The 19,725-nt window shown below is 52.4% G+C and overlaps 1 protein-coding gene across 10 annotated transcripts in view; it reads left to right on the top strand.

Moving 5' to 3' along the window:
• The window catches only part of TMEM164 (transmembrane protein 164), a 214,739-nt gene that overhangs the window by 177,373 nt on the left and 17,641 nt on the right, over positions 1–19,725 (top strand). For 7 of the 10 annotated variants that reach the window (XM_085008165.1, XM_085008166.1, XM_021080004.2 and 4 more), the window contains 2 exons: positions 1,232–1,332; positions 2,997–7,445. In XM_085008165.1, the coding sequence (XP_084864291.1) occupies positions 1,232–1,332; positions 2,997–3,203 (308 nt within the window). In that variant the 3' untranslated portion in view covers positions 3,204–7,445. Of the gene's footprint in view, positions 1–1,231; positions 1,333–2,996; positions 7,446–19,725 lie in introns of those variants that run through there. The other 3 variants (XR_014835524.1, XM_085008168.1, XM_085008167.1) reach the window with 1 other exon arrangement.

The raw sequence follows: 19,725 nt of genomic DNA on the forward strand, positions 1-19,725 counted from the left end.
GCAATGTCACAACAAGTGGATATGACCCATTCTGTAGTTATTTGAATAATAGTGGTGATGCAGCGGTGACAGTACCTGACATGTGGCACAACAGCTCTAAGAAGTATCCCCACTTTACAGACGAGTAGACTGTGGTTCGTGGAGTTTAAACAACTTTTCCAGGGTCACACAGCCCGTAAGTGGTAGAACCCGGGTTTGAAACCAAACCCGTCTGACGTTCTCAACCCCCATGCCATACTTTCCCAACGTTTCTCTTTACAAACATAAGGAAGTGATTAAAATTAGGTGGAATTGAAGGATATACAATTATATATACAGTAAGATTCCAATTAGTAATCAAAAAAAAAAAAAGTGAAGGAGCTCCCGGGGTATAGAGAAAGTAACCAAGGAGACACACCCCTGTGTTAGCAGGGGTCACATTCAGCTAGTAGAGTGCTGGTGGGGGGTTTTTTTTGTTGTTTTGTTTTGTTTTTCCTCTTATCCTCCATCTCATTTCTACTTTGGAACATTTTCTAAATTTCCTGTAGTGAGCATATGCAGTCGTCCCTGAGTATCCAAGCGGGGCTGCTTCCACGACCCCTGCAGGTACCAAAACCCGTGGATGCTCAAGCCCATGATGTAAAACGGGGGCGTACCGTCAGCCCTCTGCATCCGTGGCCTTCACCTCCACAAGTTCAACCAACCATGGGCCAGTCAGTCCAGTTGGTTGAACTCACAGATGGAGAGGGCCAACTCTTTCTTTTCTAATAATCATTTAAAAAAATCCTCTCTTTGTGGAGTTCCCGCTGTGGCTCAGCAGCAAGGAACCCGACTAGTATCCATGAGGATGCAGGTTTGATTCCCCAGCCCTGCTCAGTGGGTTAAGGATCCAGCGTTGCCATGAGCTATACTGTAGGTCGCAGACGTGGCTCGGATCCTGCGTTGCTGTGGCTGTGCCTTAGGCCAGTGGCTACAGCTCCGATTGGACCCCTGGCCTGGAACCTCCATGTGCCGCACTTTTGGCCCTAAAGATAAAAAGTCCTCTCTTTGTAATGGGCCTGCATTATGTGGCAGAACTGAGGCAGGGAAGGGGTGGTACAAAGACCAGCCATCAGCAGGGCTGTCCTCTGGGCAGCGGGAGCGGGTGATGAGCAGATGGCGGCCGTGGCCTCAGCACCTGTGCCCTCACGGGGTGAGGGAGGAGAAGTGAGTCCCCAGCTCTGTTGTCTGACCATCTGCCCTCTTCCTCCAGGTGCCTACACCCCGGAGCCCCTCAGCAGTTTCCGGTGGGCCCTTCTCTCGACTGGCCTCATGTTCTTTTATCACTTCAGCGTCTTGCAGATCCTGGGCCTGGTAAGTTCGGTTCTGTCCCCTTCTATCCCCTCTGTTTGGATTTCTTCATAAATCTTGATAATCCTGGTTGGCGCTGGTGTATCGTTCTGTTTTGAAAATATAAGATGCCAAAGGCCAGGCTGTCGCATGGTTGTGTCTGGGTTGCTGATTTATGATCCACAGCCTGGGCCTCTCCAGAGAGTTTTCTGAATCCTTCAGTAATGCCTGTTTCTTTCATCCCTGGAGAGGCAAGGAGGCCCTTCGCTCATGGCCATTTGGGTCAGAAAGAGTGAGCTGCTCTGGAAAGTGGTTTGCCGTGGACGTGACGCCACGCCACGGGGAGGCTGGACCCTGGCCCTGGGCCTGGCTTCTGACCTCGGGTCCATTACGGGTCTCCTACCGGGCTCCGAGCTGTGTGGCCAGTGGAAGCGTGGTATCGGGGCATCCCCATGGCATTCTGGGGTGTGCAGACCCGCCTGGAGTGTGGATGGTGGCCAGACTCAGTAGCTGAGTTTTCCGGAGCCCGCGGTTGCCGAGTGCGTGGGTGTCTCTCTTGGCGGCGAAGTGAGTGGCAAGGGCTTGGGGCTGGGGTTGGGAGACCCAGGCTCAAGTCCCGGCTTTGCCACCGCTCTGGGTGAGTTGGGCAGCGCCCTGTCCACCCGTCTGTGACACAGTCCAAAACGCCACCACCTCTCTGAGCCGGGGTGAGGACTTGTCGTTAATGTGACGGGCCGCCGGGCTTTGGAAAGGGCCGGGGCTGTCCTCGGGACAGGGGTGGCACGTCTGGCTTTGTGCGCGCGCGGCATTAATGTAGCATTAGCCGTGTGGAGCCTCGTGGGCCCCGGCCGGCCTAGGGCACGTTACTGATGTCACCAGCACTTTCGTAGAAGCAGTCATTTTCTCTTACCCTCCCTGGCGCGTTGCTCTGCTCGGGTTGGCTTCGGGGGTGGTTTGGGCGCCTTGCCACTGGCATGAAGGCTCCCTGTGCTCGGGGAGGAAGTGCGGTGACCTTCAGGCCCATACCTTTCCACCTGCTCTCCGCTGGGACTGCTGGATTCCAGGGGAGTCAGCGTCCTCATGTCACCACGCATTCCGTGCTCGGTCTCACCTCCGGGCCTGGCTCCGGTCACGCCTCCTACAAGGAAGGCTCTGTTCACACCATTCCTCGCCATGACCCCCATCCATCCTTCATGAGTCCATTCAGGTGTCACTTCCCATGAACTCTTCTCTGAGGATCCGGCCCCCATTCTGTGCCCGCCTCCGACGTCACGGTTTGAGGTCCACTGTGGTAGGCCGATCACCCCAACTTGCTTGGTTGCTAGTTAGCTGGAGGCAGGGACCATGCCGCTGACGGACCGCTCTTCACCCCGAGACAGCCCCCCGGGTCGAGGCACCTGGGGAAGGCTTAGGACTGGCAACGGGCTCTGGGCCCAAGCAGAAGGCAAGACTGAGCAGGCCCACCCGGCTCTTCCCCTGGACGGCCTCCCCTAAGACCTCCAGAGGGCTCTAGCCTCTCCAGCCTTGACCCCCTCAGGAACCCTAGGGGAGAAAGACCCTGCTATGAACAGGTGGGGATTTGTCAATCCCTCCTTGTCTAGCCCCCTAGGTAGACCCGGCTGAACTGGCAGAAGCCAGAGAAAGCCTAAGGACGGCGAACGCTCACTCTGCCTCCCTTGTCCCTGCAGGTCACCGAAGTGAATTTGAACAACATGCTGTGTCCGGCCATCTCAGACCCATTCTACGGCCCCTGGTACCGCATCTGGGCCTCGGGACACCAGACTCTCATGACCATGACCCACGGGAAGCTGGTTATCCTGTTCTCATACATGGCTGGGCCCTTGTGTAAATATCTGCTGGATTTGCTCCGGCTTCCAGCCAAGAAAATAGACTGAAGGTGCTTGCGGGGTTTTTATTTTTGTTTTTTTCTTTTGTTTTGGGGTGGTTTGGTTTTTTTTTTTTTTCTTTTTTCTTTTTTTCTTCTCCCCCTGAGGAAACAAGTCCTGACTTGACTTGGAGGACACCCAGTTCTTGATGAAATCATGGGAGAGGGCAGTAGGGTGTTTGGTGTATTTCTCTTCCCCCCCCCACCCCCGTCCCTTTCTTCCAGCACTTTTTCCTTCACCAGCTCTTCCCCCAGGACGGAGGCTCCGAGAGCCTGGCGGGGGTGGTAGTGCTGAGGGCCGGACCTTTCCTCCTCCCCTCTGGCGCTCTCTCCCTGCTTCTAGTGGCCTTACATGGGGAGACGGTAGTCAGTGGCTGTCACTCTGCTTGTTGGTGCTTTAACAACAGCTGGTTGAGGAGAAAGGGAACAACAAGCAGCAGGAGTTGTTTGGGCGTCGAAGCAATGCGATTGGGTTGTGTTTCATTTCTCCACTGCCAGGGACCTCCAGCCTTCGGCCGGGGGTCCCCTTCTGCCTCCAGCACAGCCCCCGCCGTGAGGGGACTGAGGCCTTGTTTCTATACCAGCGGCAAGCCCAGAGCCAAGGGATTTCCCAGCTCGTGGCCAAAATAGAACTGGCCAGATTCTTCCCACTAGTGTCCCATGACTCAAAGCAAGCAGCCAACCAGCCACTCCCTCCAGGATACTGCCAGCCGTGGGAGGTGGGGGCGCTACCCAGCCCAGGGGCTAGATCCTACTGAGCCCTGTTGCAGTGGCAAATCCAAAGTGAACAAGGTTGAAATGCCCACTGGCTCATACTAGGCAAGACCTTGGGTAAATTCTGCCTGAGAGCTGAGAGGTGACCCACATCCCAATCAGAAGTGAGCACAGCAGTTAATCAACAGAAGTGGTAACTCGAGAAACCTATGATGTGAATCATGCTTGCGTTCAGTTTAATGTTGATAATAGATGGTGTTTTCATTGTGAGTGCCCCTTAAATGTCTCTCTTTCTCTTTTCAAAAGGCAGCTTCAGGGCAGGATGAGCTAGAGTTGGGTTTGTTTTTTGTTTTTGTTTTTGTTTTGGCTTTTTGGGTTGTGTTTGCTTGTTCCTTTGTTTTTTTGTTGTTTTGTTTTGTTTTGTTTTTGTTTTTGATGTGTGCATTTGGAGAAGCCCTGCATTAGGGCCTGTCTCTGGAGGGACTCCTGTCGGCCCACTCGGTGGTTTGACAGGCTCTGTCAGCATCCAGGGTTTGGAAGATACAGATCCTGCAGCCTCGTTTGCATAGGGCCAGATGTCAGTCACTGTGCCAAAAGGCAGAGCGGAATTGCTTAGGGCGGGAGGCATCGCAGGCTGTGCACCCTGCCCACCCCCAAAGTCCATGTCTAGGTTGAAAGGGCCGCACCAAGGAATCAGGTCCACATGGGTGGAGGAGGTTCAAGAGCTCTGAGAGGAAGTCATTGTGTTGCAAGACAGCTTCAGTCCTACCTGGCCCTCAAGAAGGGAGGCCGTGGCTGGGTGTCTGCTGACTCTTCCGTGGCTCTTCTGAGAGTAGATTTCTTAAGCATGGAAAAGGTCATTCCCCTGACCTCCTGATGGGCCTCCCTCCCCTCTCCCAGTCCAGGCAAGCCAGTTGTCCCCGGGTCTCTTTGGTATTTCAGGTGTTGCCTGTGTCGGACCCAGACTGAGTTGTAGTGGTTCAGCGGTCATGAGTTTAGCAGGTGGGCCTGCGGCGGGCAGCAGAGTGGAAGAGCGCCTCTGGGAAGAAGGCAGGGCCTTGCCCCTTGGCAGAGGCGCGCCGGCACCGAGGCCACCAGTCCCTCTGGTGTGGGCTTGCAGGAGGGAGGGACACTGAGTGCTCTGGCTCCCCATGGGCCCCTCGTGATGCATACCCTCATTTTCTGCCACCTTGGAGGGTTTGGCCGAGTTTTTCTTAGTGCCGCTCATCCCAGGCTCACCCTGGCGGAGGCACCTCTTGAGTGGCTGGATTTGCTCCGCCCACCAGCCACATGGGGGCGTGGCAAAGGAGGAAATGTGCCAGGTCGGGGGTCCGTGCCCATGACCTCTTCACAAAAGGAAAGGTGTGAAGGAGGAGCCCCCGGGGGCCTGTCCTGTCCCCTGCCAGAATGTCCCCGGCCAGAACACAGAGTCTCCGCCTCAGCCGGGGGCCAGCTGGCCAGGCACATTGGCAGAGCGGCCCTGTGGGCTCGCTCTCCCCCTCCCTGTGTCCATGGTCCGGTGCCGGGGGCCGATCGGCCCCAGCTTTGCTCGCGCTGGCCGGCCTCTAAAAGCTTGCCTTTGCCCTGGCTGCAGCTCAGCACCCCACACTGGCTGGCACTTCGCTGCTGCCTGGAAGGAAAGAAGAAAGTGGAAGCCACGTGCCTGGCTTGGTCAGGCCAGAGGCAGGTGTACCTGCCCAGGGCAGGGGGAAGCCAAGGGGAGGGAGATGCAGGACTTCTGGGGGCCAGGCTGGCTCCCGAACATGTAGTGGGGGAGGAATGGATAGCAAGCCCTGGCCACGGGCGCCATGGGGAGTTGCGGCCAGCATTTGAGGTCCTGGGGGAGCAGCCGGCATCTCGGTTGGCCTGTCCTTGAGGCCCATGTGGAGAGGTGACCTGGCCAGACCCTCAGCGGCCTGCCTAGGGGGTGCCCCTCCAGCCCTGCTTGTCTGTGAGTGCACAGGGGGTTCCCCAACCAGCCTGGCCAAGTTTCCACATGCTCTTTGCCAGCGTGTGGGAGCTCTGTGTGTGTCTGAGACGGTGTTTGTGGAAGCTTCTTTTAAACCGGCCCTGGGAAGGGAGAGGAGTGTTCCTTCCAGTCCCCAGGTAGCCTAGGCTAAAGATTTGGGCCCATGAGAACAGTGTGCTCAGCTGGCCAACTCGCAGCATCAGCTCACGGTCACAGAGAGAAGGTCATGCCTGCTCGCGGCCCCCCCTCCCCCACCCCCGTATTTGGTTCCTTACACCAAAGATGATCGGGGCCCATCTTCTTCCCGGAGGCCCAGGGCCACGTTCCTCTGTCAGCTTGCGAGGAAGCCACCGCCTCAGTCTCCCAAGCCAACCGTCTCTCTTTCTCCTGCGACTTCTCAGCATCCACAGAAGCTGCTCGCAGGGCGGTCGGTTCCCTTTCTCATCCGGTACCCAAGTCCAGCTCTCACATCATCCCTCTGGCTGCAGCCTCCATTGGGCCTTGGTTCTTCGTGCTTGTCGATATAATGCAGTGTTTTGTGGTGCGAGCGCAGCTGCCCACACATACATCGCAGGGTATCAGCACGTCTCTGTGTGCTGGTGGTAGGTCTGGGCTGACAGAAGCCCCTCCCTACCTCTCCCTCGGCCAAAAAGACTGTCTCGGACGCCCATCCCGAGTCATCCAAAGTGGAGAAGGGGAGGTGGGCGAGGGGAGAAGGGCTGGTGTGGCACTGCCCTGGCCTACTGGGAAGGAGCGCCCTCACTGCACACCCCGCCCTGCCCTCTGGGCGGCGGGTTGGGGTCCTGAGAGGGAACGAGCCTTGCTCTTCTGTATATAGAGTCGAGCCACTCCTGCTCAGGAAAACCTAGTCGCTTGTCGTTGCCCTTGTGACATTTTTGTACACTGGTTTGCTACTCGTGGCACGAAACAAACAAAACAGAGGCGTTTTTCAAGCCAAGCTGTTGTTTTGGAAACCCGCTTTCTTTCAGTGTCCGTTTTGTATTATATTTGGAAGAATTCTTCATTTCTCTTGGTGTCATTGTGGTAGACAGGATAGGATAGTCTGACTTGTGATTCTTTCTGCCAGGAAAATGGCAGTGCCTCTGTCATTCCCCCCACCCCCACCCCAGTCCTTCCTCATTCCCAAGGTGGGATTGCTATGCACTGGGCAGACCCCCCCCCAACCCCCATCACCCTGTCACCCGCCCCCCACAGTGGCTTCCTTTCGAGCCAGCCTTTGTGCCCCCACTCCCCCTCCCCCCAAAAAAGGCTGCAGGATGAGTATTTTTGCCAAGCTGGTTCTTGGGTGCTCTGTGCCCGCCACCAGTTTGCTCACCTCTTGGGGCATTTTGTAATGTTTTCTGTTTTGTAAAACCTTTTGATTGTACTGAAATGGTTTCTGCGGTCACCTTTGGAAATAAATGGTCATTAATTTGTGTACTTAGCATTCTGAATTTTAGTCTGAGGTGTTTCTGTTGTTGAAGATCCCTGAATGAAAAGGAACCCTCACCACGGGACTTTACTGTTAAATCTTTACTTCATTTACTGTTATTAAAAGATTTATGAGAACCCGGGAGTCTTGGCCTTGCTTCCCAGAACCCTCTCAGAAGGGCTTCCGCTTTGGAAAGTAGACAAAAGGGGCCACCGGTGGCCCAGGCCGTGGAGGGACCGCCGAGGGACCGCTGGCATGCTCAGCACAGCTCTGCCCCATGAGTTGCGTGGCCGGATGTGCAGCCTCAGATTCTCCTGCACTGCTTGCCTCCACCAGGGCTGCAGGGAGCTGGCAGGCCTTTAGCTCGTAGCAGGGCTTGTGTGTCGGGCTCGCGGGGTCCCACGTGCGCTGGGCCAGGCTGGAGGTCCGGGCTAGAGCAGGCAGCTCTGAAACCAGATGTGATCCGGCTCCTTCATCCCAAGTGTCCCGAGGGCCCCTCTGCTGAGCACCGGTCAGATCCTCCCCGGGGGGGCGGCGGGGAACAGGCCTGCCTGGGGCTTCCCGCTGAGCAACCCCTGGTGACTGATTAGCTCGGCCCGCCTTTAAGCCCAGTGGAGGCCCTACTCTGTCTTTTGACAGTGCGGCTGCTTCTAGAAGGGACACAGCTAGGCACAGCAGCCCCAAGGGCAGGTGCAGCTAGCTCCTCCTCGCTGGCCGGGGTTGGGCACCTAGGCTATTGGTGAGGCTGGGCCACAAATCCACTGGCAAGATTTGTTCGCTTGCAACCCCAGGTTCTCCATCAACAAAGCTATAGCTATAGCCGTGTGCTGCGGCTCCGTCACACGCATTCGGGATGGAATGCCCTCAGATGTGCGCCGTGCTGCCTGGCATGCTATCTCCATGGAACAGGCAGAGAAAGCCGAGGCTCAGAGCCCATCGATGAGAGAGCTGGCCTGGGAAGCCAGTTTCGTGGGGCTCCAGAGCCTCGGTGCCGGGCACTCTCCCCTGGACTCCGCTGCCTGTCTGGGGTGCTGGGATGACCGGGTAGACCCTTGCCCAGGACCCCCAGGCCAGAGAGGAACAGGAAGAGAGCCGGGCAGTGATGCAGAAGGCAAGGCAGAGGCAGGGGAGTCAAGCCCATCTTTTCTCCCGCTGCCGCACCGGTAGACCTGACCCTGGCGAGCCTCCGAGCCCCTGCAAGGCCTACGAGTAAACAGAATGGGGATCAAGGGGCCAGGCCTTGCCTGGCCCCGGGGAGAGGCTGCCAGAGGGAGGCAAGGAAAATAGGCCCTGTGGTCTAGGTGTGTGTGTGTCCCGTTTCAGAAAGAGCTAAACACCCATGACCTAGGCCGTGGCCCCCTCTCCCCTGGGCTAATGCATCTGCCCCCGCCGAAGGTCTCTGCTCCAATCTGTACCCTCTACTCCAGGCAACAGTCTTCTCGGTGCCAACCTGACAGCATCACTTTCTGGGGCTCATCTCACCCCCACCTCTCGCAAAGACCCTCCCACAGAGTCCCTTGTGCTCCAGCCATGCGGAACTCCACTTATTCATTCTCTGCCATTTCCCGCTTCCTCGCCTTGTTCTTCGTGCTGTTTCCACAGCTACCCCCTCTCCCTGCTTGTCCAGAGGCCTCAGCTCAAGTGCCAGCTCCTGTGCCCGGCCTTCCCCGTCCGCTCAGCTCCTACAGCCCCTGGTACTCACTGTGAGGCCCCCATTTGCCTCCTAGTGTGGAATTCATCATGGCGCGCCTCCCGCTCTCCCTCTGGAGACGCTGAACTCCTTGAGGGCAGGCTGGGTTGTGCCTCATCCTCCAGCCCCTGGCCCAGACCTGGTCCTTGGAAGGTGTTCAGTCAAGAGTGCTCTTATCCCAGAGTCCTGCAAAATGGTGGGAGGCGCCGTGGTCCCCTAGTGAGAAACCCTGGCCCCACAGGCTCTTGCCCATCCCCTGAGTTCTGCTGCATGGGGCTGTGTGTTCGGATGGCCCAGGCACCTCAAGCTCCAGCCTGTGGGCCTCCTGGCGGGGGGTGGGGGGGCATCCTGCTTCTCTACTCTTACCCCCCAAGCCCCCTCCCCCCTCTACCCCCTGGGAGCCAGGATCCAGGATGATGAGGCCGTGTTATCAGGAAAGAGAACAGAGACGAACCCTTCCCTAGACCGCTGGGCAGGTGGGCGGGCAAGACAGCCAAGGGCCTTAATGCATCTCCGGTAGCCACTCATCCCCCCGCCCCAAGGGTTTCCCCCATCCACTCTGCTCCTGGAGCAGAGTCGGTGTTTGTTTGCGTGACAAAAGCCCCACCAGCCCGTGGAATGTGTCACCTACCCCTCTGAGCCCCAAGGAGTTTTCCCCTTGTCCTGGTTTGCAAAGGCCGGCAGGGGAGCAGTGATCCCCAGATGTCAGGCTGACAGATGCAGATGCGTGTGGTGTGCTAACCTTGGCAACCAGCAGGGCCGGCCCAGTCCCAAAGTCAAGGACTCTCTGTTAGTGCCGGTACCCACCTCTCTCCCAGGCAGCCTCAGCCCAGCCTCTAAGCTGCACAGCTTGGGTGTTTGAGCTGTTCCCAGGGAGGCAGTAGGGAAGGCTGCCCCTTTGCTGATGGAGAACACACAGGGCTCAGCCCTTCACAGCTGACTTCCTAGGCCAGCCGCTCGCCTCGGAGTCTCCCTATGCGGCAGGTGATGATAACGAGGAGGGCCCCTCCTTGACAAAACTGATAGGTGACAGGGCACTTGTCCTCCTTTCCAATGACCCATCTCCAGCTGTACCACTGCTCCAGCTGTCCGCCCCTTCCTTCTCCTCGCTCAATCCAAGGGGCCTGCCAGAGGTGCCACCTGCTTTTATCGGCCCTTCAGCTGCCCCGTCCCTACTTGCGGAGAGTCCCCAGCCTCCTTATGTTTTGAGAGAAACCCTGGGTGCCTCCAGTATTCCCCTGCCGAGTGTGGAGGGGCCCTCCTGTGGGCAGCAGGACATACCCTCAGGCTTCCAGAGTGTTGGAGCTGACAGAATGCCACCTTTGAGACAGGGGCTTGTAAATTGTCCTGCATGTCAGAATCCCCTGGGGACCTTAAAAAAAAAAAAAAACCACACCTCAATGCCCAGGCCTCACCCCAGCTCATAATTCAAAGCAAACTTTTTGTTTTGTTTGGACTTCAAGCTTCCAGATTGTGAGTCGTCTCTTTGACTGGCTTGTCTACGCCAATGCCACTTTTTTTTTTTTTAATGAAAATTATAAGACATACCGAAAGGTATGAAAAATAGTATTGAAATGAGCTTCGGAAAAAGATCACTACTGGAGTTCCCTGGTGGCTCAGTGGGTTAAGGAGCTGACGTCACTGCTGTGGCTTGGGTTGCTGCTGTGGCGCAGGCGTGGCCCCCAAAAAAATTACCAGGAGAGTTGAGGCACCCCTTACCCCAAAGTTTGGAGATTGTTCCTCAGAGCTTCAGGGAGTCAGGATGAGATGTGGGCAGAGTGGCTGAGCTTCCGGCCTTTCCCCTTGCTTCACCGAGAACAACTCCATTTTCTTTCATTTTTTTAAAAGTTTGATTGAAGTCTAGTTGATTTACTGTGTTGTGATCATTTCTGCCGCACAGCAAAGGGATTCAGTTATACATATACACACATTCATTCTTTTTCAGATTCTTTTCCCAAATGGATTATCACAGAGTAGTGAGTAGAGTTCCCTGTGCTGCACGGCAGGTTCCCGTTGGCCCGTCCTTCCATGTACCACAGTGTGCATGAGCCAAGCCCAGACCCCCAGGCCATCCCTCCCCTTCCCCGTCCCCTTCGGTAACCTTCCGTGTCTTTGCAAAGACTGCGAGTCTATTTTCAGAACAAATCCAATTTTATTCCACTTTGTACTTTGAGGTTCTGCAAATAATTTCATTGCAAAAAGGGTTTAAAAGCCACTTAATCACACCCTCGCTAGTTCTGTCTCCACCCTCTCTGGCAGAGTGGTTGTCCCGTGTAGTCACTGGGAAAGCCTGGTGGTAGGACTCAGCGGTTGGGCCTGTAGTCCCAGCTCTCTGTCCACTCTTAGGTCCTGGGTATTCCTGTCAAAGTCAGACCTCTCTGAACTCCAGGGCAGCTGGGAGACGTCAGCGAGATCCTGGGTGTGAGAGGGCTTTATAAACTGCAAAGTCCTGTCTGATGTAAGGGGGTCCCTTTGCAGACAGTGTGGTTTCCAGGCTGCTTCTCGGAGCATACAAGTCGGTTTGGGTCTTGACTACACTTGTCCACTGTGCCTTCCTGTGCCCTATGTATTTCGGCGGGTCGGTGCGGTGTGAAAGAGAGGTGGTACCTCAGTTTTAAGGCGTTCTCTGATATTTCATGGACTCTTGAGACACTTTCTGAACAAAGCATTTGAATGTCTCCAAATTTGGGATGCACCGGACCGTCGATGGCGTGACACTGTTGAATCGGCCACTTATTTTTCTTTCAGCGGTACAATCTCAGGGGTCTTAGAATCACTGAAGCGCTGTCATAATTTTGATTCTTCTTCCTCTTCCTCGTGAGAGTCACCTTCCCGGTAGAGAAAAGCCATTTGGGAAAACTTGGAAACCAACTTTTAGCGGAGAGTCTCCTGACACTCCCCGCTCTCTTTCTTCCCTGCCAGCATCCACCCAGGCCAGGCAAGCTTTCTGCTTCCTGACCACGGGAAGCCCACTTTGTTGAACCGTCCCTGGGGGGGCAAATGTTTTGGGGGCCGGGAGAGAGAGGAGGCCAAGTGCACCTGCCTAGGGGAGCCCACCATGCCAGCTGACAGGGAGGGAGCCAGACAAGCCAGGCCAACCGCCCCCCAACAGCTCGGGTTTCTTTCCCAACCACAGCCTGGCCAGGCAGCTCAGCCCGCTTCCCCAGGGAACTCCCAGGGCCAGTCAAGGTAGCAGAAGGGTCAGGCAGCAGACCTTTCAAGGAAAAGCGGCACCTTGGCAGCACCTAGGGGAGCCTAAGCCATGGCCATCCACTGCCCTTGGAAATCGCCACCAACCTTCCCTCAGTCCTGGCCGCCACTCTAATTAAGCTCGGCCCTTGTCGCCTTGAGGCCAAGCTCTTCCAGAAGGAGAAGGAGTGTCCACCGTGAGACCCAGGGATACGTGGGCACAGGAAGTAGTTTTTGGACATTTTTCCCACCCCCCGAGAGAGCTTAGCAAGACATGATCAGCCCGGATTACAGCTGCCCTCATGTAACTGGGTTAAAGTGTTGGCCTACTTAGGCCCCTCCTGCAGTGGCCTCCTTCAAAGCTGATGAGGCCGATTAGGGGGCTATTTCTGAGCCCTGGTTGTGTACCCAGAGGCTGGGGCTGTCCTCCCATGATGAGAAAGGCAGTAAGAAGCCGCAGCGCCAAGGGCCGAGTCTCCCCTGCGCCGTGGGAGAGCAGTGCCGCCAGACCCCATGTGTTCTTGTGAAAGAGAGTCTGGTAACATCAGGTCGAAGTCTCTGGGTTTGGAACTTCCAAAACCAAAACCAAGCCATTTCCAGGCAAAGACCTTGTCCTGTGTCTTGGCCGTCTTCAGCCCTAGAGAGAGATGGTGGGTAGTCAAAATGAAGTCTTCAGCCATAGTGACCAGCCTCTCTTTAGTAGGTTCTGTGCATTTGAGGGAGATGGTTCTTTTACCTGAGCCTCAGTTTGCTCATCTATAACATGGCGATAGCAGTAGTAATTCCTCCTTCACAGCACAAGTGTCAAGATTGGATAGATGAGGCACCCGGCACAGTGCCTGACCCATCGTAAGCACTCCTTCCATGAATGTTAGATGCCATCACTGCTGCCATTCCCACCGCCATCGTCACCATCATCTTCATCTTCATTAAGACAGCGGAGCGAATGATAAAAAGCTGTCTCTGGAGCCTGACAAGCTCCGTTTGAATGCTAGCTCTGCCCCTTTGTAGCTAGGTGGCTTTGGATGACTGATGACTTCTTTGATCTGGGTTCTGGAAAATGGGAAATGCATAAGGCTGTTGAAAAGTGTCTGACACGATCCTTATTGCAAAGTCTGCACTCAATAAATGTTGACTATTATGATTATTTAAAAGGGGTGATCAAGATTAGTAGTTACCAGGAGTTGGAGGTGGGGGAATGAAGAGGCGAAACGGGGTTTTTAGGGCAGTGAAACTTCTCTGTGTGATACTACAATGGTAGATACATTTCATTAGACATTTACCAAAACCCATAGACTGTACAGCATCAAGAATGAACCTTAATGTAAACTCTGGACTTTGGTATCAGTGTAGGTTCATCAGTTGAAACAAATGGACCACTGTGGTGTAGGATGTTGATAACACGAGAGGCTCTGTGTGCGTGAGGTGGAGGAGGCGGGGCAGGGAGTATATGGGAATTCTCTGTACTTTCTGCTCAACTTTGCTGTGAACCTAAAACTGCTCTAAAATTACAGTCTTTTTAAAAGGAAAAGAAAAATAGATCAAACTAGATTGTTATAAATTGAGAATGTTAACTCTATCTCCATGGTAACCACTAAGAAAATAAGATACAGAAAAGGAAATGAAGATGGAATCAACGTGGTACACTAGGAAAAAAATCCATCAAACACAAATGAAGGCTGTATTGGAGGAATTGAAGCACATAAGAGATATGACACGTAGAAAACAAATAGCACAGTGGCAGGAAAAAAAATTTCTTCATCAGTAATCACTTTAAATGTAAACGGGTTAAACTCACCAATTAAAAGATAGATACTAGCCAAGTGGATTTTAAAAAGACATGCTCTAGCTAGATGCTGCTTATAAGAGACTCAATTTAGATCCAAAGACAAATAGGTTGAAAGCGAAAGGATGGAAAACGATATTTAATGCAAATAGCCAAAGGAAAGTGGAGATGGTTATATAATACCGGGCGAAGGAGATTTTAAGTGAAAAACTGTTACGAGAGACAAGGGCATTTTACTGATAAAAGGATCAATTCATCAAGAAGATACAACAATTATATATATATTTATACACACACACACATACACACACACAAAACAACAGAGCTCCATAAAATATGAAGGAAATGTTGACAAAGTTGAAAAGAGAAATGGACAGTTCTACAATAATAGGTGGAGACTTCTATATCCCAGTTTAAGTAATGGATAAAACAGACAATACATCTGTAAGGAACAGAAGGCTCGAGTAACACCTAAAAGGCATACACAGGATACGCTACATGACAAGAGAACACAGATTCTTCTCAAGTGTAGATGGAACATTCTCCAGGATAGATCATATCTTAGGCCGTCAGACAATTATCAATAAATTTTAAAAGATTGAAATTACTCACGGTATCTGCTCTGAGCAAATGAATGAAGCTAGAAATCAAAAACAGAAGGAAAACCGGTAAGACCGTAAACACGTGGAAATGAAACAACACACTTAAACAACCAAAGGGCTAGAGAAGAAATCGCTAGGGAAATTAGAAAATACCCAAATTTATGGGATACAGTGAAAGCAGCATTCAGAGTTAAATTTATAGTTGTAAATACCTATATTAAAAAGGCATCTCTGAAATCAATACCCTAACTTTACACACTGAGGAACTAGAAAAAGGAGTAGGCTACCCTTAAAGCCAACAGAAGCAAAGAAAGAGGAGTTCCTGTCGTGGCGCAGTGGTTAACGAATCCGACTAGGAACCATGAGGTTGCGGGTTCAATCCCTGCCCTTGCTCAGTGGGTTAAGGATCCGGCGTTGCCGTGAGCTGTGGCAGCTCAGATCCCACGTTGCTGTGGCTCTGGCGTAGGCCGGTGGCTACAACTCCGATTCGACCCCTAGCCTGGGAATCTCCGTATGCCGTGGGAGTGGCCCAAGAAATGGCAAAAAGACCAAATAAAAAAAAAAAAAAAAAAGGAAAGAAAGAATTAAGCTTAAAGCAGAGATAAATGTAATAGAGAATAGGAAAAAAACAGAATCAATAAAAACCAATTGTTGGTTCTTTAAAAAGATCCACAAAATGGACAAACCTTCAGCTAGACTCAGTAAGGATTAAAAAAAAACCCACACAGCTAAAATTGGAAATGAGAGCAGGGATGTTGCCACCAACCTTACAGAAATGAAAAGCATTATAAGAGAACACTATACACAGTTATATTTGCCAATGAATTAGATGGTCTTGAAGAAATGGAGAAGTTTCTAGAAACATGCAAATTACCAAAACTGACTCCAGAAGAAAAAGATCTTTTGAACAGATCTGTAACAAGAGCTTGAATCAACAAGCCAAAACCTCCCAACTCAAAACTCCCAGCTCGGGTTCATCAGTGAATTCTACCAAATATTTCAGGTTTTAACACTAATCCTGTTCACAATCTTTCAAAAAGTAGAAGAGGAAGGAACACTTCATATCACATCCTATAAGGTCAACATTACCCTGACACCAAAGTGGGCCGAAGATCCCACAAGAAAAGAAAACCACAGACCAGTATCCTCAACACAATACCAGCAAGCTGTATCCAGCAACACACTGAGAGAGGACTCTACACCGTGACCAAGTGGAATTTACCCTGGGAACACAAGGATGGTTCAGCCTAAGAAAACTAACCATTGCAGTACAGCACCATGCACAAAAATTAACTCAAAATAGACCAACAACCTAAATCCAAGGGCTAAAAACGATTAGAAGACAACACAGGGTAAATCTTCATGACCTAAGATTTGGCAATGGATTCTTAGATTTTTGACGCCCAGAACAAGAGCAACAAAAGTCCATGTATAAATTGGACTTCATAACCATTTTGAAAATATTGTCTACCAAAGGACATTATCAAGATTGTGAAAAAGACAGCCTACAGAATGGGAGAGAATATTTTCAAATCATATATCTGGTAAGGGTTTAACCTCCTGAGTAGATATGAAGGACTCTGAAAATTTAACAGAAAGCCAACACAATTAAAAAGTAGACAAAAGGAGAGTTCCCACTGTGGCTCAGTGGAAATGGACACAACTAGTATCCATGAGGATGTGTGTTCGATTCCTGGCCTCCTCAGTGGGTTAAGGATCCGGCATTGCCATGAGCTGTGGTGTAGGTCACAGACGCGGCTCAGAACTGGCATGGCTGTGGCTGTGGTGTAGGCCAGCAGCTGTAGCTCCGATTCGACCCCTAGCCTGGGAACCTCCATATGCTGCGGGTGCGGCCCTAAAAAGACAAAAAAAAAAAAAAAAGATAATAACAGGTATTGGTGGGGATGTGGAGAAATTGGAACCCTCATACTGGTGGGAATGTAAAATGGTACAGCTGCTGTGGAAAACAGTTTGATGGTTTCTCCAAAAGTTTCAAGGTAGAATTACCATATGACCCTACAATTCCATGCTTAAGAATATTCCCAAGAGGAGTTCCTGTCGTGGCGCAGTGGTTAATGAATCCGACTAGGAACCATGAGGTTGCGGGTTCGGTCCCTGGCCTTGCTCAGTGGGTTAACGATCCGGCGTTGCCGTGAGCTGTGGTGTAGGTCGAAGACGCGGCTCGGATCCTGTGTTGCTGTGGTTCTGGCGTAGGCCAGCGGCTACAGCTCCGATTCGACCCCTAGCCTGGGAACCTCCATATGCCACAGGAGCGGCCCAAGAAATGGCAAAAAAAAAAAAAAAAAAAAAAAAAAAAAAATATTCCCAAGAGAAATGAAAATATACATCCACATGGAAACTTAGACACCTGTGTTTGTGGCAACATTATTTATAAGAGCCAAGTGATTGACATGGCTCAAATGTCCATCAGTGGATGAATGGATAAATAAATTGTGATATATCCATACAATGAAATATTATGCAGCCAGCAAAAAGAATCATGTCCGGAGATATACAACCAGGGTGAACCTCGAAAATGTTATGCTAAGTAGAAGAAGCCAGTGGATTTCCCTCCATGGCTCAGTGGGTTAGTGATCCAGCTTGTCTCTGTGGAAGCACTGGTTCGATCCTCTGTCTGGCACAGAGGGTTAAGGACCCGGCACTGCTGCAGCTGTGGCGTAGGTTGCAGCTCTGGCTCAGATTCGATTCCTGGTCTGGGAACTTCCATATGCCACGGGGGCGGCCAAAAAGAGAAAAAAAAAAGTGACGTAAGGTCACACATTGTATAACTCCATCGATATGACATGTCCAGAATAAGCAGACTCAGGGCAACGGAAGATGAGCGGTTTCTGAGGGGCTGACCGAGGGAGAATGGGGAGTGACCTCTTCCTAGAGATGGAGTGTTTTCTGGACTGATGAAAAAATTTTACAGTTAGCTAGAGCTGGTGGTTGCACAACATTGTGAATACACGAATACCACTGAATTGCGCACTTTCAAGTGGTGAATTGTGCATTATGTGGATCTCACCTAACTTAATGTCAAAACAAGGAAGTGAGGCGTTCCCATCATGGCTCAGCGGAAACAAATCTGAGGTCGCAGGTTCCATTCCTGGCCTCGTTCAGTGGGTTAAGGATCTGGCATTGCCGAGAGCTGCAGTGTAGGTCGCAGAGGCTGCTCGGATCTGGCGTTGCTGTGGCTGTGGTGTAGGCCAGCGGCTACAGCTCCAATTCAACCCCTGGCCTGGGAACCTCCATATGCCGCAGGTGTGGCCCCCAAAAGACACACACACACACAAAAGGAGGTGAAGAGAAAGCAAATTTTTTACAATTCTTCAGTGTGCTGTGCACCCCGCTTACCAAACTCACTCTGTAACCTTCCCAAGAGCACATGCGTTGCCTGCACTTTCTCAGCCTGGGGCTGACCATTAGCAGTTTTCTATTTGACCTGCAAGGCCACGGATTCTTCTGGAGTGGTACGATCCCAAATGGGGGAGGACGTGCCGGATGAGGCCCGTGTGCTCCGCAGGAGCAGCCCCATCCTCTGTGAACATTTCGATTAACTCCCTGTCCTGCTTTTCCACCCCGTTGTTCCGACCACATGGACCACGCATGCTAGGCAAGCTGAACAAGAACCAAGTCACCCAGGGCCATGGCTTCATGGGCACAGGTCACAAGGGCCACTTGCTGCTGTCCTGGACCATGATTCTGGGAAAGGGGCCATTGCAGAGGCCTCTGCCCGTGGGGTGACAGCGTCTCTCCGCCGGAATTGGTTTGGAAGTTTGAATAGCGAAGGTTTAGGGCACCGTTTGTTCCCTCACAGAAGTACCGTCCTCCACACAGGAGAGGGGATCCCTGCTCTTCCCAGTCCAGAGACCCCCTTTCTACCCCGCTCTAGGATGCGTGGGAGTGGGGCCTCTGATTGCCGCCCCGATCTCCTGTGCCGAGCCACTCCCCCATGTGGACCCCTAGGCTAACCTTGGATCATTCCCGAATATCATTTGCAATGGAAATGCTAGTTGGAGGGCACGTGGCCATAGCAGCTCCTAGTCTCAAATCTGCCTGGCGTTTGGGCAATGGCTGCCACTCTCAGCAGCTTCCCGTCCAGTTCAGATGTGATTGAAACCTTCTATTGTGAACCAGTCGCGTTTCCTGTTTTACAGTATCCAAATTTAATACTGCCTTCCTGCCCTTTCTAGGTAGCGGGTGATTCAGAGAGTGACTCTGATTTCCCCGTCTGGGCGGGGCGCCCCGACTATCCTCCCTCTCCTCCTGTCCCACGAACGGATGTTTTTGCCTATGGGTCATTTTTCCAGAAGCAGGCACGCTGCAAACTTTCTTCAGGCCTCCAGGCAGCCTCTTCCAGCAAAGGGCCTAGCCTCTCTTTGCTTGTTTCTCTCCCCAGTCACGGGACAGGGCTGCTGCCTTTCAGAGGGCAGTTTCGTCGTAAGAAACAAAACTTTCCGCCTCCAAAGGCCATGGTGCATGTACGTAGACAGTCACGTCATTTGTCTCCCAACCCCCTTGGCCTGTTCCTGCTCTGGAGCAAGACAGCCTCGTGGGAACAAATCATTGCCTCCACTCAAAGAACTGCGACTGTGCCTGGTTTCGGGGTGGTCTCCCAACCGGGCCGCTGCAGCTCTGCTCTAATGCCACTCTGAGGCAGGGAGCCATTCAGGGAAACCCTATAAAGCCAGCCCGAAGTCGCCTGGGCCCCCGTCTGCATGACTCTGGCCAGCTAGACCAAACTGGTATGCCGCTCACAACTCTTAGCTCAGGGTGCCCTGTTAATTTGTCTTACAAAATGATACTGTCTTCATTCTGAAACCAAGCACGGTGCCATGCCTCAGGGGGAGGGGGGGGGCGGGACAGGCACTCAGTAAATATTGATGGATCACGTTGAGCCTGACATTTGGGAGGAAAAGGCCAAAATGGAAAAGGAGATGAAATGACGCTTTGCCAAAGGCTCTCAAAATAACTGGGCATGTTGGGCCTGCAGCAGTGGTTTCCAGATCATCCCGTGGGACCTGGCATTCTGTTGGAACGGATTGAAGTTTCCATAAACATCCGATTCAAAAAAAAATGTGTGTTTAAATGCATAATATTTTAAAACGGTAATAAAAACGGAGAAAAAACCCCACCTAACGCAAACA

Source organism: Sus scrofa, chromosome X (assembly GCF_054392235.1).
Source record: "Sus scrofa isolate SSC_HxYL_T2T_F1_AM1 chromosome X, Sscrofa_HxYL_maternal_Yorkshire_Landrace_v2.0, whole genome shotgun sequence".
In the NCBI taxonomy this organism is placed as follows: domain Eukaryota; kingdom Metazoa; phylum Chordata; class Mammalia; order Artiodactyla; family Suidae; genus Sus; species Sus scrofa.